General features: G+C 42.3%; 1 protein-coding gene across 8 annotated transcripts in view; it reads right to left on the bottom strand.

Moving 5' to 3' along the window:
* The window catches only part of CPNE2 (copine 2), a 223,973-nt gene that overhangs the window by 147,639 nt on the left and 56,542 nt on the right, over positions 1-19,792 (bottom strand). For all 8 annotated transcript variants that reach the window (XM_058155646.1, XM_058155648.1, XM_058155647.1 and 5 more), the window contains one exon: positions 8,901-9,080. In XM_058155646.1, the coding sequence (XP_058011629.1) occupies positions 8,901-9,080 (180 nt within the window). The remainder of the gene's footprint in view (positions 1-8,900; positions 9,081-19,792) is intronic.

Consider the following 19,792-nt stretch of genomic DNA (forward strand, 5'->3'; position numbering starts at 1 on the left):
ATCTCCTCACACTTCACCTCAAACTCAGCAACAAGATCCACCCTGCACTTTGGGACAAATCCAAACAACTCGCCGTCTGGAGAGCCGAAACACAGACCACCCTCAAGACGGACACACACACCAACAAACTCCGAAGACTACAAGAACGCCAGAAACAAACCCCTCCACCCTCACAGCCACACATGAAACAAACAGTGCATAACATCTCAGATAGGATCCTCACCAAAGCTGAAACCGATGTCCTTTCCAAAGGATTCAACTTTGCAGTCACTCCCAAATACATCCCCACTGAGACCATTATATGCGGAGTTGAAACCAGCCTGACCAAAATCAACCCCGATGACGCTAACAAAATCAGACTCGAAATCACCAACATCCTCTGCAGCAGCAAGCCACCCAAAAGCAACTTACCCAAAGAGGAACAGACAGCACTACTTAACCTGAAAAAAGACACCAGCATAATAATCCTACCAGCAGACAAGGGCAACGCCACGGTGGTTATGAACACAGCTGACTACCAAACCAAATTAACCAACCTACTCCAAGACCCTGCATACAAGCCCCTAAACACAGACCCCACCACCTACCTAGAAAAAACCACTAGATCCAAAATAAAAGCCTCCCCCATCAGCGAAGAAATCCAACAAAGAATCATTCCCAGAGAAATCATCCAGATGCCCTAAGCTCTCGGCCTCCCAAGATACACAAAGAAGGAACCCCCACTCAGACCCATAGTCAGCTCCATAGGCTCACCTCTACAAAACCTAGCCAAATTTCTCGCCAAACAACTACAGCCCTATGCAGAATCCATCGCCTCACACGTAAAAAACTCATTCCAGTTCATAGAGATCATAAAGAAACAAAACTTACAGCCCAGCGACCTACTCGTGAGCTTTGATGTCATATCCCTCTTCACCCAAGTGCCAATCAAAGAAGCCTTGACAGCTATCCAAAACAAATATAACCCCGCCAAGCACATCCTAGATCTGACCAACCACTGCCTATCCAACACATACTTCATCTATAACGGACAAAAATACAAACAAATAGAAGGAGCACCCATGGGATCACCCCTATCACCTGTCATTGCCAACCTCTACATGGAACACTTTGAAACCCAAGCACTAGAAAAATCTGATCACAAACCCAAACTCTGGCTCAGATACGTAGATGACACCTTCATAATCTGGCCACACGGGAAAGAAAAACTTGAAAACTTCCTCACACACCTCAATAGCCTACACCCCAAAATACAGTTCACCATGGAAACAGAAGTTAACAACCAACTTCCCTTCCTAGATGTCTTAGTCTACAAGAAACCCAATGGCTCCCTAGGACACACCATCTACCAGAAGAAAACACACACAAACCGCTATCTGCATGCACTCTCACACCACCACCCAGCACAGATAAACTCCGTAGCCAAGACACTCATCTCTAGAACAAAATGCTTAGCTGACGAACAACACCTAAAAACCGAACTACACACTCTCACAAGTGTACTAACATCCAATGGATTCCAGAGAAATAAGATTACCAAACTAATCCAAAAAGAACCCCCCACTAAAACCCAAGACAGAGAGCAAGAAAATGGCACAGCCCTCCTCCCATATATAAAAGGCACCACAGACAGAATCAGCAAGATCCTCCACAAACATAACATCAAGACAGCATTCTGCACAAACCAAAAATATCCACCATCCTAAGAAACCCCAAAGACAAAATTGAGTTAGAAAATCAAGGAGTATATGAAATCCCATGCACCGCCTGCCCCACCACATACATTGGACAAACCAACAGAAGAATAAGTGCACGCATTGAAGAACACAAGAACTCATTCAAAAGAGGAACCAACTTCTTCCCTGGTCCAACACTTTAAAGTCACAGGACACGATATTGACTTTAAAAGACCAGAACCATCGCCAAAACTGAACACTTTAACAACAGAATAATCAGAGAAGCCATCGAGATAGAAAACGCCCACACAGCATGAACAAGCGAGATGATACCTCCGCCTACCAGCCATTTGAAACCTGCCCTTATTGACAAACGTGTCCCTAACACGAGGAATGACACCAGACCCACACTCACGAGGTCCACACAGGATGTCACCACCACACATCCACCCAGAAAGCACCCAGACCCACACTGATCAGGAAGCACGACCAAGGACCAGAAGCCAGACCGCAGCTGCAACATTAGCCATTTCAAACCCCTCCAATCCATACATGCAGCAGACTGACACCCACTACGAAGATGTAGCACGACCACGAACACGAAGCCAAACAGCAGCAGTGCAGCTCACCAGCTCAGATCCCCCTGCAACTCAGTCTAATTTGAGCACAACCAAGCCCCCACCCAAACAGGACACACCCCAGCCAATCAGAGCACAAAAACCCACATCCAATCAGAGCACAGCCAGCTCCCACCCAATCAGTTCAAACCCCACTAGCAGTTAAAGGAAGAAACAGCTGCAATCACATTGCTCCCAAACCTGAAGCTGAAGCCTGAAGATGACGAATGAGACTTGCCGAACGTCGCCAAGACACTTCAATTTCTGTGAGAAAACCGAATAACCAAAGACCTACATATATATATATATATATATATATATATATATATATATATATATATATATATATATATACATATACATACATACATACATACATACATACATACATACATGTAGGTCTTTGGTTATTCGGGTTTTCTCGCGTAAAATTGTGTCTTGCGACTCATCATCTTCAGGCTTCAGCTTCGTGCTTCTGGGAGCAATGTGTGATTGCAGCTGTTTCTTCCTTTTTAACTGCTAGTGGGGGTTTGAACTGATTGGGTGGGAGCTTGGCTGTGCTCTGATTGGCTGGGGGTGTGTCCTGTTTGGGTGGGGGCTTGGTTGTGCTCAGATTAGTCTAAGTTGCAGGGGGATTTGAGCTGGTGAGCTGCACTGCTGCTGTTTGGCTTCGTGTTCGTGGTCATGCTCCATCTTCATAGTGGGTGTCAGTCTGCTGCATGTATGGATTGGAAGGGTTTGAAATGGCTAATGTTACAGCTGCGGTCTGGCTTCTGGTCCTTGGTCGTGCTTCATGATCAGTGTGGGTTTGGGTCTGCTTTCTGGGTGGATGTGTGGTGGTGACATCCTGTGTGGACTTCATGAGTGTGGGTCTGGTGTCATTCCTCGTGTTAAGGACTCGTTTGTCAATAAGGGCGGGTTTCCAAATGGCTGGTAGGTGGGAGGTATCATCTCGTTTGTTCATGCTGTGTGGGTGTTTTTCTATCTCGATGGCTTCTCTGATTATTCTGTTGTTAAAGTGTTCAGTTTTGGCGATAGTTCTGGTCTTTTTAAAGTCAATATCGTGTCCTGTGGCTTTAAGGTGTTGGACCAGGGAAGAAGTTGGTTCCTCTTTTTTGACTGAGTTCTTGTGTTCTTCAATGTGTACACTTATTCTTCTGTTGGTTTGTCCGATGTATGTGGTGGGGCAGGCGGTGCATGGGATTTCATATACTCCTTGATTTTCTAACTAGATGATACCTCCCGCCTACCAGCCATTTGGAAACCCGCCCTTATTGACAAACGAGTCAACTGAGTTACCCCACACAGTTGTCCAGTCTTTTTCCAAAAGCCTCCAGTGATGGAGTGTCCACAACTTCTGAAGGCAAGCTGTTCCACTGATTAATTGTTCTCACTGTCAGGAATTTCTCCTTAATTCTAGGTTGGATCTCTCTTTAATGATCTTGTCTATGGAGACTTTCAGTCATCCAGGTCATGGTTGTCCCAAAGTACTTTTTTTCAAGAGGCAGCTGGATTTTCTGGTTTTTCTTGGAAGAATTTTCGCATCTCATTCAAGAAGCTTCTTCAGCTCTAACTGGATAGACGGAAATGGAAGGATTAAGAAAAGAAAAACCAGAAAGTCCACTTGGCTCTTGAAAAAAGCATCTTTGGGACTTTTAACAATCTTCTTGTTGCTTCTTGTCCTGCCTTTGGATGCTTTGGAGAATAGGGTGATCCCCTCTTTTTTGGGACAGCCCCTTAGATATTGGAAAACTGCTATCATTTCCTTCAGAAAGATACAAACCCAATTTGTTACAGTTGTCCTCAATTTACAACAGTTCATTTTGTGACCGTTCCAAATTTACAATGGCACTGAAAAAAAGTGACTTGTGAATGTTTTTCACACACACGACTGTTGCAGCATCCTTGTGGTCATGTGATCTAAAGTCAGACGCTTGCCAACTGACTCATATTTATGATATTTTGTGACCTTCCAACAAGCAAAGTCAATGAGGAAGCCAGATACACTTAACAACCCCATTACCAACTTTACAACCGCAGTGATTCACTCAACAACCGTGGCAAGAAAGTTCATCGAATCGGGCCAAAACACAATGTCTTGCTTAGCAACGGGAATTTTGGGCTCAATTTGGGTTCCAAACTGCTGTGTTCCACTTTCTATTCAAGTCCCCAGCCCCTCAATTTTCTCCCCAATAGGGTCAGTATGGGGGTGCTGGCTGGCCAAGACTCTTCTCTGAGCAAGGAACAAAAAACCTCATCCATTGTCAGCAGGGCTGGGTGGGAAGCAGCTTCAATGCAGCTTTTGTCCCTTTTTTGCAGAGGTGCTTGGAAAGAGCTCAGAATCTGGGCAGATTTACATCACATCTGCAATAGTGGCAAATACCTGTAGCTCCAGTGTAGGATAAGGGTATCAGGCTAGGTAACATCTTCAGTGGAGTTTAGGGGATGTTGGTGTCCGTGTTCTGTTTATAGCAGAGTTCTTCTGCTTATAACGGCTTCAGGTGTCAACCAACCATGCTCATGAGTCCATCAAAGCCTGGCGCTCCACAAGCAACTCCATCCACAGACATATTGACCCACAATCAGCCTACAAACCCCTCAGAATCCAAATCAACCACACAGCCAACCAGAGATGGCACCGACTCTCAACCAACCACACAATCCCACCCCCCAAACAGCAGTTCACCGCCCAATGATCCTGACCTGATGTAATTTTCTTATCACAAGACTCTCACTGATGACTCACAGCTGACCCATCACAAGACCCTCACTTGACACACCCACACTTAAAGCCCTTATAAGCAGAAGAACTCCGACACTGACATCCCCTAAACCAGGGGTCTCCAACCTGGTTTTAAGACCTGGTTTTAAAACTTTAAGACTTGTGAAAATTCAACTCCCAGAATTCCTCAGTCTCATTCCTCAGCAGTCATGGACTAACTGTATAAGGTTCCTGCCTTGATCAGGGGATTGGACTAGAAAAGGGGTCTCCAACCTTGGCAATTTTAAGACCTGTGTCAATGTTCCAGAAAACTCCTCCTGCAGAAAAGACTCTGAAGCAAACATCTTTCAAAGTTCTTTTACTAGCATAGGTAAACTGGCACAATTGGTTGAAATCCAAATCTGGGGATCTGGGTTCCTCCGTGAGTAATACAAACTCCAAAATCCCCACCCTCACGACCTCTCTGCCAATCACATGCTCCAATCTTCAACTGTCCCATGTCAAGACATCACTCCGACCACTCCTTCTCCAGATGTGGGCTCAGCCTGACCTTGACCGGCAGGAAGAATGTTGTTATGTCTAATAGCCCCTTGTACCACTACCCCCTTCTCCTACTTTCCCACACAGGAGAAAGTGGCAGTATGTGGAAGCCTTCGGCCTAGCATGGCTTCCAAAGCTGACAACTTGTAGACTTCAATTCTCAGAATTCCATAAGTCTTAGGGCCGGGATAGCTCAGGCAATAGAGAAGCCTGTTATTAGAACACAAAGCCTGCAATTACTGCAGGTTCGAGCCCGGCCCAAGGTTGACTCAGCCTTCCACCCTTTATAAGGTAGGTAAAATGAGGACCCAGATTGTTGGGGGGCAATAAGTTGACTTTGTAAAAAATATACAAATAGAATGAGACTATTGCCTTATACATTGTAAGCCACCCTGAGTCTTCGGAGAAGGGCGGGGTATAAATGTAAACAAAAAAAAAAAGTCTTAAAGTTACCAAGGTTGGAGACACCTGCCATAAACTCTACTGAAGATGTTACCTAACCTGGTAATGAAAAGTTCAGAAGCCAACCCACAAGCTCAGAAAACGAACCTTCACCCTCATTTGCATATGCCCTTTAGCTTTGCACACCTGCTGACACGACGTCATCATGAGTGATCTGCGCATGCGCAGAATCGCACGCTCCCATTGCAAAATAAAGGTAAGTAGAACCCACCCCTGCCTAAGACTATCATTAAGTGTTGTACCTTATGATTCTTGACGAATGTATCTTTTCTTTTATGTACACTGAGAGCATATGAACCAAGAGAACTTCCTTATGTGTCCAATCACACTTGGCCAATAAAGAATTCTATTCTATTCTATTCTGTTCTGTTCTGTTCTGTTCTGTTCTGTTCTGTTCATTCTCTCAGCTCAACCCACCCCACCAAACAGCAACTGTTGATGGACTGAAGAAAATTAGTGGGAGGAAATTTATTTTGGGGTTTTCTTCCAGCCACAACTTAAATGATAAACAGAGTTACAGTATTTGATTGAGTTACCTTCTCCCTTATTAGTAGTATTTTTCCTGCTACAGTAGGTGAAGAACTTACATATGGGAAGGAGTTATATTCTATAATTTCTCTATTCAAAGGGCCAATTGTTACATTTAATTATAAATAATTAAAATTATATTTTACAATAACACCATAGGAATAATCACAAAGCAGTTTCTCTTTCAAGGTGCATGAAACAAACCCTGCATTTTGTAAAGAGTCATAGTTTGCTTTTCCACAAGATTCCCCCAATATTTTTCTTCTCTTTTTTCACCTGCTAATAATCAGGGCCATGCATCCTTTAGGAATTCTTTGTGCTTCCAACCTCATATGAATGCAGAATTGCTCAACTATTACTTCAAACAGCCCATCTTTTCTTGGCCTTCTGTGGGGGCCTGAAATGGAGATGCTGCTGCTTTAAGAAGTTGAAGTTCATGTGTTTCTGAAAACAGCAACATCTTTTTTAAGCATGGAAGCACAGAAAAATTCAGCTTGCTTGAAAAAAAGCAGGGAAGTATTGTGTTCATGCACACACATGATCTGAAGCCCAATTCTTAAAAGCGTTTTCAAAATGTGCCTAACACTTCTACTGATCACATTTCACATTTTTTCTCTTTCCTTTCCTTTCCTTTCCTTCCTTTCCCTTTCCCTTCCCTCCTCTCCTCTCTTCTCCCTTCCCTTCCCTTCTTGTCCCCTCTTTTCCCTTCCCTTCTTTCCCTTCCCTCCCCTCCCCTCCCTTCCCTTCCCTCCTCTCTTCTCCCTTCCCCTCCCTTATTGTCCCCACTTCTTACTTCCCTTCTTTCCCGTCCCTCTCTTTTCCTCCCCTGTTCCTTCCCTCCCTTTTCCTTTCCTCCCTTCCTGTCCCTCTTTTCCTTCCTTTCCTTCCTTTCCTTCCTCCCTCCCTCCTTCCCTTCTTGTCCCTCTTTTCCTTCCCCTGCCTCCCACTCTTTTTCTTCTTTTCTTCTCTCATTTATCTTCTTAGCATATATCTTCTTAGAATACCCTACAAGAGTAATCATGAGTTTAGACAATTATTAAAAGGGCAGGCAAATTCTTGAATGATTAGACCATTAAGCAAGCACCAGTCACAATGTCTTCACTGAACCGTTACAGACAGAAACAGTTCAAATGTCTGAATGACTCTGAGAGTAAATGACAGGAGTGTTGATGCCTTTATATGGAGGAAGGCAGAGTAACTTGCATACAGTCCCCAATCCCATTGGGGGGGGGGCTCCTACAATCCCCTCCCCACCATATTGCTTATCTTATTAAAACAAATCACCAGTTCCCAGAGATGGGTCTTTCCATTTTTAAAAGCACCAAATTTTGCTTTGAACCTTTTTTCTAAGGCTCCAAAATAATAGAATAAGGTTGAATAACATCACCCCACACACCAGGGTAGGGAAAAAAATCAAAATGTGTTTTGCCTTCCCTGCTTTATGTTCCCCTTGCTTCTAACTGCCTAATACCAAAGAACAAGTTCCAGAATGTCAGTGATCTCTGGTGCCATGTGTCTCAATGGGTGACGTGGTCTGGATTGGAGAGCTAAGCAGGGTGTCAGCTTTGGAAGCCATACTAGGCCGGAAGCTTCCCTACTGCCACTTTCTCATGTGTGGGAAAGTAGGAGGGGGAGGGGGATTTAGTAGAGGGGGGCCATTAGATACAATAACATTCTTCCTGCCAGTCAAGGTCAGGCCGGTCCTGCAGCTGGAGAAGGAGTGGTCGGAGTGATGTATCGGGATGGGGATGGGACGGTTGGCAATTGGAGCATGTGATCGGCAGAGAAATTAGGGGTTGGGTTTTGATTTACTGAGTGAAAACCCAGATCTCTCAGAGTCGGATTTTCCCAGATATGCCAGTTTACCTATCCTAGTAAAAGAACTTTGAAAGATGCCTGCTTCGGAGTCTTTACTTGGGGAGGGGGTTTTCTGGAACGCTGACATAGGGTTGACTCTAGTCAACTCTTGAATGGGAGATCATGACAAGAGCCCAGAGCTTTGGACTTTCTAGAAGACACCAAAGTACTTTTATACTGTTGTCAAGGAAATAATAAGGATGAGTCTATGAAGTCACCAGGAATTGAGCTTGTTTTAAGGAAACTGAAGGTGGAGCTTTGATCTAGGAGTTATCACAAAGAATTGGTGGACCAACTTCTCTCAATGTCTTCCAGCCAAAGATGGAGAAGCAGGGACATTTCAGCTTGGATTCTTGACCTGATTAGAGGGTTGAGCTTGATGGACTCAATGGTTCCCACCATCTTAAGGAGTCAACCTTCTTTTCCATCACTTTTTTCCTACCCTCTTTCTTTTCCCAAGAGCCTTAGTAGTAGTCAAAAATTCCCAACAACACTCACCGATCCCAGTGTGCAAGAAAATTCTCCCAGGAAGTCATGTTCGTATAGTTGCATGCTTGATTTGTCTTGGTCAAATAAGGCAAATTTCAACTTCTGAACCTCCTCAAAGTGATAATCTATGATGAACTTTTTGGAGAAAGCCGGGTTGAGGTTGTTCACCGCCGTTTCTGTCCTGTCGATCTACAAAGAGAGAAAGTGGAAGGAAACAACCAGGGGCTTGATCAAATGAATGAAATGATATTTCCTTGAGAGTAATTTAAGGCTGGGGACATATGGTGGAATTGCTATGGAAGTACTTATGTGGGGTTCAGTCTGAAAATAACTTTCTTCTTCATTATGTTCCACTCAAACCATAGTTTAGCAAAGTTGCATCTGCAAATTGCACCAGTTGGTGGGTACTCAGAAGCCAAGGACATTTCTCACATCTGTTGAATGATTAAGTATTTTTTAATATTAATTAACTTATTAATAAGTGTGACTAGCTATCAATAGAGCAAGAATGTGAAATTTTTACAAATGGAGGCTGACAAAAAATTATCATCTTACACTGGAAAGAAACATCTGCATTTGATTCGATGTGTGTTGCTTTGCCAACATTTGAATTAATCTTTTTTCCAATAGAAGGAGACTAAAGCAGTATTGTATGAACCAAAGTTTTGGGACTTGCCCCATTCAAAAAACAATTACCAGCCCTCCTTTATTGCTACGCTTATCAGCATGGTTGTGTCGATCTTTTAATACTACTGGATACATTTGTTGTAATTTTTTATTATCGTGTAATAACGCTGTTTAAAATTAAAAGTGATTAAAAGAGACCCTGCTGGATCTGAGCACAGCTTTCTGACAATTTCTCTAGCTTTTCACACTAGCCATCCACACTAGCCATTCATTCAGCAGCTGCCTAAAAACCCCAAGGGGTCCTTCACTGAGCCTGTTTCTCACCTTTTGCAGTCATTTATGAATTGATTAGTCTTACGACCATATCAAAACCCATTATCCAGGTGCAATGAAATGAAAAGGATGAATTTAGAAGAAGTTCAACAACTGAACGACTTGCAATTTAGATCCAGAGTATCTCCACGTACATTGGGTAGACAGTCCTTTCCCTGGTAATGGAGAGGATTGTTGCAACTGGCTGTTTACATAACTGTCTGCTGAATCTTTATCTCTTTAGGAACAAACTGTTACAATACCCCTGGGATTCACAACAGGAATGTCATTTGTGCTTTCCCTACTGAGATTTCACAGCAAGGAACATTACCGAGTGATGCTATTTCTGAAATTGAAGCCTGTGTATAGCTTACCTAACTTGTAACCTCCATGTCCATAACTTTCTAATTCTCCTTTTTCCCATCCCCTTATCCACATCCCTAGCCACCATGTCCCTTTCTCAGGCAAAGTGTCTCTTTTAACTATTGATAGTCCTCGACTTATGACCACAATTGAGCCTCAGATTTTCTGTTGAATCAGAATAGGTCCAAATTTGGTGTGGACGGAGCGCCTACCAAAAGAAAGACAATGTCCAAAAAGGAGCTGGATCTAACTGGGGACTGTGGAGAACAAAATATCCCTCCAAAATCTTTTGGTGCATTACTACGGGAGTTGCAACTAGGTACTAACTCAGACTGCTGTATCCTTACATTTGCCCATTCATTGTCAAGTGCCAGGAAAATCAGGAGATCCATATTCAAATAGATATAAAGATTTATTGTAAGTAAATCTTGTAGCAAGCTTAAGCACTCTACAAGAATCTGAACTACAAACCACCAAGGGAAATTAGCGGGAGATAAGAGTCAATGGAATTCAAGATGGGCTGGATTTAGATCTCTTGTGGACATGAAAGGGCTCTGAACTGATGACGTGTTTGACCCCTCCCTCTGGGTCAGCCTGGTCATCTCCTACATTAATCTTTAAATTCATTTTAAAACAGGGGTTCCCAGCCTTTTGGGCACCAGGGACTGGTTTGTGGAAAACAGTTTTTTCATGAACTGGGGTGGGTAGGTTGAAGGGAAGCACCATGGTTTCACGCACTATCTAGATCTCATTCGTGCACAGATGAAGCTTTGCCCACTTGGGTGGGGAAAGGGAATGTAGGCTCCAGACATCAAGAAGATAAGCCATGAGAACCAAGGTCACTTCAGCAGGTTTTTGCCAAACCCCAAAGACATTTTCTCATAACAATACCATGACATTTCATTGGACAATGTGACCTGCATTAATAGAGGGAGGGAGAACTCTAATTTAATTATGTGAATTGTGCAGGAATTAGCTAGAGCTGGTTTTGCTTTCATCGGTGCCGAAATGATGTACTCAATAAAGTTTTGCATTCAGAGATTGGATCGTCTCGATTGTGCTTGCTTGTTTTGGTTTGTCAGTCAGAATCTTGACACCTGGTTCCTAACAGGGGTATTGGGGACCCCTGCTTTAAAGGAACTTCTGAAACCAGTACTAAGTCATCTGCAAAAGCCCTTAACTTGTAAGCTTCCTTTTTAATCTTTACACCCAGAATCCTCTCAACTTGTCCTATATCTCTATTTAGTATTTCATGGACTAATCTAAATAAGGGAGGAGACATAAAACATCCCCATCTTGTTCCTTTTTGTATCTCACAAGGCTTTGTTCTATCCTCATAATCACTTATGCTTTCTGTATCAATAAAGTATAAATCAGCCTGACCCATTTTACAAAGTTCTTTATAAGATTTTTATCTTCTAAACCTTTGAACAAAAAAGGCCAGTTCGACTTCTCAAAGGCCTTCTCTGCATCAAAGAAAATCAATGCGGCTTGCATTTCATTGTGTTGCTCCAAATATCCCAAAATATCCAACACATTTCTAACATTTTCCCTCTCCTGTCTTTAAAATAAAAACCCATACAGGTAGTCCTTGACTGACGACCACAACTGAGCCAAAATTTCTGCCTCTAAGTGAGACAGTGGTTAAGTGAGTTTTGCCCCATTTTATGACCTTTCTTGGTATAGTTGTTAAGCGAATTACTGTAATTGTTAAGATAGTAACATGGTTGTCAAGTGAAACCAAGTTCCCTGTTGACTTTGTTTGTCAGAAGGTCACAAAAGGTGATTGCATGACCCCGGGACACTGCAACCATCACAAATATATGCCAGTTGCCAAGTGTCGGTATGAATTTTGATCATGTGACTTTGGGGATGCTGCAACGGTCATAAATGTGAATAATAGTCATAAATCATTTTTTTCAGTGTCGTTTTTACTTCAAACAGTCATTGAAAGTAGGCTGTAAGTTGAGGAATACCTACCATATATTTATCCTCATGAATAAATTCTTGCAAAATTATTTTCACTCTACCTGTCAGAATCCTTGTCAACACCTTGTAGTCTTTATTCATCATTTATGTTAGTTTGCATTAGTTGTTATCCAGCTTTCAAAAAATATTTTATTTATATAAACATGGCAATTCCCTGATGCCAGAGAAAGTGGTTTTGTCCTCATGGGACAGATGAGAGGCATCTTCAAAGCCAAGAATTGTGGAGCCACATAGCTGTTGACTCAACAAGAGAGACCCATTATTTAAACCTAGGAACTCACAAACACAAACAAACTGCAAAAACCATGCGCGAATGGGCATGCATTGGCATGATTTTTGGAGGCTGTGGAAAGCATGAGAATGGGCCAGGCCCTCATATGGCTTTGCTGGCTGAGGAACTCTGGGAGTTGAAGTTCACAAGTCTTAAAGTTGCCAAGGCTGGAGACCCCTGCATTAAAGGGTCTCTTGAACCTGAACTTTGTGTCAGAGTCTTGACTTCCTGGAGTTCATTCCTCGGAACCATGACACCAGTGCTACGTAACGATTCTCAAAGCATCGCAGAACATTCTCACAAAAATCATGCAAATGCTCTCCCCATTCATGCATGATTTTTGGACACTGTGGAGACCACATGAGGGCCTGGCCCATTCTCATGCTTTCCACAGCCTCCAAAAATCATGCCAATGCATGCCCATTCGTGCATGGTTTTTGTAGACTATGATGGTCACAAAAAAGCATGGCTTTCTTGCACAACTTCCAGAGGGTCACAAAACCTCACATACCTCATTCTTGCACAACCTCTGCATCCTCCAAAAATTGCACGAGAACGGGGGGATGGCAAGAATCTACCAAGCGAGATGGACAATACTAAAATTTTAAAACAACCCCTGAAAAGCATACCACACATAACTTCAAGACTTCCAGAGGAAATTTTAATCCCCCAAATCCTACAATCCAGCATTGTGCATTGTCCAGAGCTCCAACCGAATTCACTGGAGAAGTTCAGAAGCATGATGGGTGCAAAGGCTCTGTATGGAACAACTCACTGCAGCCAACTTGGGACAATTTAACAATTCCATTTAATTATTTAAAATAATTAAAATATGATGGGTCTCTTCTTGAAAGCTTCCAGTGATAAAGCTCCCACAACTTCTGAAGGGAAGCTGTTCCATTGGTTGATTGTTCTCACTGTCAGGAAATTTCTCCTTATTTCCAGGTTTATTTATTTAGCGTAGAGCAAATACATGGATTTATAGTGGTTAAAATGTTAATGTCCAGTCCACCCAGCTATTCAAGGACAGGGTGGTCTATGTTGAAAAAATCAGACACTGGGCCAATGTAAGCTCTTGATGAACATTCGGACACAATGTGGTGGATATTCAGTCAAGGAGCACCACATTAATTTTTATATGATGAAGGGAACAATAGGACAGGAACGGTAGGCACTTTTGTGCTCTTATGCATGCCCCTTATAGTCCTCTCAGGAATGGGGTGAGGTCAACATTATTTAAATCTGTTAAATACATGGCAACGGATTTCCAGGTTGAATCTCTCCTTGATCAGTTTCCATCCATTATTCCTTGTCTGGCCTTTGGGTGCCTTGGAAAACAGCTTGACCCCTTCCTCCTCTCTATGACAGCCCCTCAAATATTGCAACATTAATGGCTGTAGAACATCAACCCCCTACACTACAGGCAGTCCTAAACTTATAATCACTCATTTAGTGACTCTTTTCATACTATAACATCATTGAGAAAATCATTTTATGACCAATCCGCAGATTTAGGACCATCGCAGCATCACTAGAATCAAATGATCAAAATATGGGCTCTTGACAAACAGGATGTATCAATGACAGTTGCAGAATCCTGGAGTCACGTGCATCACCATTTGCGAACTTCCCAGCTGGCTACCAACAAGCAAAGTTAATGGGGGAAGCTGCATTCGCTTAATGACCTCATGCTTCAATTAACAACTGCAATAACTTGCTTAACCACCATGAAATTGGATGCACTTAACCATCATCTTGCTTAGCAATGGAAATTCTGGTCCCAATTACGGTCGTAAGGCGAGGACAACTTGCAATTGCTTGCATCAGTCCCAAATTTATCAAGCTCAGTAGGTAGCAATGGTTTCATTTTCTGTTGAAAGCAGCCGTCTCGTTACCTCCTGTGACAATAGCATCCACAGCCAACTTACAGTTGGCAGCTGCAAATGGCTCCTTTTACTATTTACTCTGAAATCTATCAGTGCTGGCAAAAGGAAAAGGTTAAAACAAAAACTGCCAATGTTTGAAAGCTAGAAATAAGTCTATCTCGTGGGGAGGGAGGGAAAGTTGCAGAAAAAAGTGGAGAAGGGGGGGGAACAGCTTTCTGCAGAAATGTGTCTTTTAAAAAAAAAAAAGAAGAAGAAGAAAAAAACAAATGTTTGCAAAGGCACAACACAATATGGTAATTTTGCTAAAAATACCAGAAGGTTGGTAGGGAAATGGAACAGCGAGTTACTGCAAGCAGCTGTCAGGGAGGAGAAAGAGTAGAAAAATTCAAGCTATCTTCTCCAAACGGATTCCTACATGATTGTTTGGGAGGGTAGCAATCAAGCAATCAGCTATGTATTAGTAGTAATTACACAGCAGTACTTAGACACCCGGGAGTGGTGGTTGGTTGCAGCTTTTCTGCGCATGGAATGCTATATGTTTGCATCTGCAAAAACAAATATTTTTGCTTTCTTTATGGTTCTCTTTTTATTTGAACAGCTACATACCTATCTCCACTCCTTCGCAGCAAGCATAGCTACAGATGGAGGTACATCTGGCTCTCGTTATAGTCACCATTTAGATTGCATTGCTATTCCGATCAAAATCACGTGAAGTATTAGTACCGCTTTATAAAACCTAAGTAAGGCCACACCTAGAATACTGCATCCACTTTTGGTCACGACATTACAAAAAAGACGTTGAGACTTTGGAAAAAGTGCAGAGAAGAGCAACAAAGATTAATCAAGGCCTGGAGACTAAAACATACAAAGAACGGTTGCAGGAACTGGGTATGTCTAGTCTAGAGAAAAGGATTGGTGGAGGGGGACATGATAGCAGTCTTCCAATATTTGAGGGGCTGCCACAAAAACAAGGGAGTCAACTTATTTTCCAAAGCACCAGAAGGCAAGTCGATAAACAATGGATGGAAACTAATCAAGGAGAGAAGCAACTTGGAATTAAGGAGAAACTTCCTAACAGTCAGGACAATTAGCCAGTGGAATGGGTTCCATTCAGAAATTGTGGGTGCTTCTTCACTGGATGTTTTTAAGAAGAGACTGGACAGCCACCTATATGAAATGGTATAGGGTCTCCATGTCCTGGATGACTGAGAATCTCCATAGACATTCGGTATAGGGTCTATTTCTTGAGCAGGGGATTGGACTAGAAAAGCTCCAAAGTCCCTTCCAACTTTATTCTGACTTGATTTTATTAAACTGTAAAGAGGAAAAAAAGCCCTCTCCCCCCCACTTATTTGCACAGGACTCCCAGAATGCTGTCTTAACAAAAATGCACTTTTCAGTTAATTTTTAAATACTGGAAGACTGCTATCGTGTCTCCCCTGGTCCTTCTCTTCACTAGACCAGCCATGCCCAGTTCCTGCAACCGTTCATCGTATGTTTTAGCCTCCAGTCCCCTCATCATCCTGGTTGCTCTTCTCTGCATTCTTTCTAGAGTCTCAACATCTTTTTTATAGTGTGGTGACCAAAAGTGGATGCAGTATTCTAGGTGTGGTCTTACTAAGGCTTTATAGATTGGTATCTTTATGGGCATTACAACAGACAAAACTGGGTGAAATTTTCAATCACACCACCAGTGCAGCCGCCATCATAGAAATTGTACATCTTAGAAATTATGCTAATCATAGACTCATAGGGCTGGAAGAGACCTTGAACATGTTTTGGTCCAAACTCCTGACCAAGTCTGGAGACTTATCTTGACTTTTTTTTTTTTTTTTGATCATATCCTGCTACAAAAGCAAAGAATACCCTGACCAACTAATGCCGGCTGTATGTTTTGTGCCAAATTAAAATCAAAGGCAATTTAAACTACCCTATGAAAAAAGCAGAAAGGATGTGATACAATTGATCTACAGATATTTGGGGGGATGACATTATCACCCCAAACCAGAATGAGAGCTATACCCCAATGTATCTGGAAGTGGGATTTTAGAGGCAGAATGTTATGAATATTGAAAAGGAAGCAAGAATAACAGAACAACAGAGTTGGAAGCAACCTGGAGGTCTTCTAGTCTGATCCTCTACTCAAGGCAGGAGATCTTGTACCATCCTGGACAAATGGCTGTTTAATCTCTTGTGCAGGAAAAGATTACATTAACCAAAGTGAGACTTGAAAGAAAATATTCCAGTTGTTCAAGTGCAGACAAGCCATTCGTAACACCAATAAAAGAACAATAATGGATGACATTGTGTATCAAAATAAAATTAGTTCTTTTCTGGCCCTGCTGGATTCTTTTGGGAGTTTCTCACCGTCTGGAAAAAGTTGCACATTTCTGGTCTGTGACTTGGCATGCACAGCTAATTGTGGCTTACTGCCCAAACTAGGGTTAAAGATTGACAACTATATTGTCTTGAATGAGGCCGCTGTTACTTTAGTTAAAAGAGACGAGATGTGAAGGAAGCATTCAGAACATTTCATTTTTTTCTTCTTCTTTTTGGGATGGGCCTCCCATGGCGGCAACCTCCATGTTCTTCCCATTACAAATTTTCTCCAGTTTTTGCTGCCCTTCCTGGTCTCACGGCATCTCACAGAGAGTCCATTCAGACCTTGTTCCTTTCATTCCTCAATGGGTACTTTATGAAACAGCAACAACCGTCTAAAAATAGCCCAGAATATATATATACACATATGTAAAAAAAAAAAGAAAAAGAAAATTAAAGCCTACATTGTAAATGCTCCAGTGCTAAAGCCAGGAGGATCTGTACACATACCATGAGGAAGCTTAGAACAACCAAAGTACAGAGACACCACTTGAAAAGGCTTAGGGCCCAGGTACTTACGGGACCGCCTGCTGTTACCTTATGCCTCCCACCGACCCGTACGCTCACACAGAGAGGGTCTTCTCAGGGTGCCGTCCGCCAAGCAATGTCGGCTGGCGGCCCCCAGGGGAAGGGCCTTCTCTGTTGGAGCACCTACCCTCTGGAACGAACTTCCCCCTGGTTTGCGTCAATTACCTGACCTTCGGACCTTTCGCCATGAATTGAAAACGCATTTGTTTATCCAAGCGGGACTGGCTTAATTTTTAAATTTTTGAATTTTAATAATTTTAATTGGGGTATTTTAATCATGGGTCAAATTTGACGGTTTTAAATCTCTCAGCCACTAATATAATATGTTATTTTAATTGTTGTTTTAATCTGTATATTGTATTGTTTTAAATCTGGCTGTACACCGCCCTGAGTCCTTCGGGAGAAGGGCGGTATAAAAATCTAAATAATAAATAAATAATAAATAAATAAAAAGTTGCTTTCTGACTCTCAGAAAAATCCTGCCTTTACTTTCCAGAGAACTGGGGGTGTCCCTTCTGAGACCTTTCTCAGATTACTTTTCTGGTTTGGACTCTGGTTTCTCTTATCGGATTGTTTTCTCTTTCTCCTGTCTCCCAAGATAATTGTTCTGACCCAGCTGCCCAAACACGACAAACTCTTTGAAGTGAATTAAAAGATTCCTTTATTAGGAGCGCCAGCAGCCCTGGCAAAAAGTTTCTCTCTCACCCCAGACTAACAAGTCCGGCCGGTCAGAAGACCCCTGCCATATCTATTCATCTCCTCCCCCTGCCTTTTATCCCCATAGCTAGGGTGGCGCTTCACTAGCAGCGGTGGCTCTTCCATCCTGAGGATCGGCCCACAGATTTCCACTGCTCTCCTCTCCTCTGCCTTCTATGCATCCACGTGTTAGGCATTGAGCCCAGCTGTTCCTCCTCTTCTTCATCAGCCACCTTCAGACCTGGGGGCTGTTGACTCTCCATCTGAGGGCTGACAGACGGCCCAGGCTCTGCCTCCTTCTCTCTCTCTTTGCCAGCTCCATTCCTTCTTCCCCCTCAGAGCTCTCAGGTTGCCTTGATACTGACCCTGACTCCCACGCCTCCCCCTCCTCCTCTGATTCGGCTGCTGGAAGGGCTGACAACTGACAGGCTACAACAGTTACTTTCACAACCCATTGCATTCTATTCCTTCTTCCATCATTTCTTTATCTCAGTGTTTCTCAACTTCAGCCATTTTTAAACTGTGTGGACTTCAACTCCCAGAATTCCCCAGCCAAATGGGGAATCCTGGGAGTTGAATTCCATGCAGTTTAAAGTTGCTGGTGTTGAGAAACACTGCCTTACATTATCTTGGTCTTTGGGAACAAGAACTGGAATTGCCAATGCCAACTTTCTGAGCTATGCATTCAGGGAGACCAAGTCATTTGAATAATTAAATTGCAATTGAGGTTCTAGGTCACAGTCAAGATCCTTCGGTTTTCCCTCAAATCAGCCTGGCCAATTCAGATTTCTCCACCAACTCCTTTGAACAACAATTGCAGCCTGGTTTCCTGAGGTTTTAAAAGACCCTTCAAATGCTTCTCTTGTTCTCAGGGCTTTTACAAAGCCAGAATAAATATTCTTATCATTTGTAATGCCTGCTGCTAATATAAATTATGGTTGTGCTAGGATTAGATAAAGCCGGTAAAGTAGATATTGTAATAGGTTTAGAATAGAATAGAATAGAATAGAATAGAATAGAATAGAATAGAATAGAATAGAATAGAATAGAATAGAATTTTTTATTGGCCAAGTGTGACTGGACACACAAGGAATTTGTCTTAGTGCATATGCTCTCAGAGTACATAAAAGAAAAGATACGTTCATCAAGGTACAACATTTACAGCACAATTGATGGTCAGTATATCAATATAAATCATAAGGATTGCCAGCAACAAGTTACAATCAAACAGTCATAAATGGAAAGAGATTGGTGATGGGAACTATGAGAAGATTAATAGTAGTGCAGATTCAGTAAATAATTTAGACCACAATGCAATTTTTATTAGTGCCTGTAGTGTGTTTAGATAACACAGAGGAAATAAAAAGACTGTTTTGAAGAATATTATTGTACAGGTCGCACATTTGAGATTTGGGCACTGTATCATTGTGTGTGTGTATTCAAGTGGTATTTTTTTAAAAAGGGGAGATGTGAAGAATCTAGTGCAAAGATACAGGGAAAAGGGATGCATTTTCATATTCCTTCCAATTCTAAAACATATATAAAGGAACATATTTGTAATTCAGGGTTGAAATGAGAGGTCTTTGGTGCTCTCTGAGATTGTTGGTTTTCTTGCAGACATTTCATTAGCAAACTATGTAACATTATCAGTGCCAGCAAGGAATGGGATTTGCAGGGAGGAGGAGGGTGGAATTTCTGAGCTTGATTGTTTTCTTGCTGGCATTTCATTACCAAACTAGGTAACATCTTCAGTGCTAGAAGGGAGTGGGGCTTATAAAAAGAAGGAGAAGAGGGGGGGAGGAGGAGGAGAAGGAGGAAACCTGTGGGGTCCTTAGTGATCTCTGAACTTG

Source organism: Ahaetulla prasina, chromosome 12 (genome assembly GCF_028640845.1).
Source record: "Ahaetulla prasina isolate Xishuangbanna chromosome 12, ASM2864084v1, whole genome shotgun sequence".
NCBI lineage: Eukaryota > Metazoa > Chordata > Lepidosauria > Squamata > Colubridae > Ahaetulla > Ahaetulla prasina.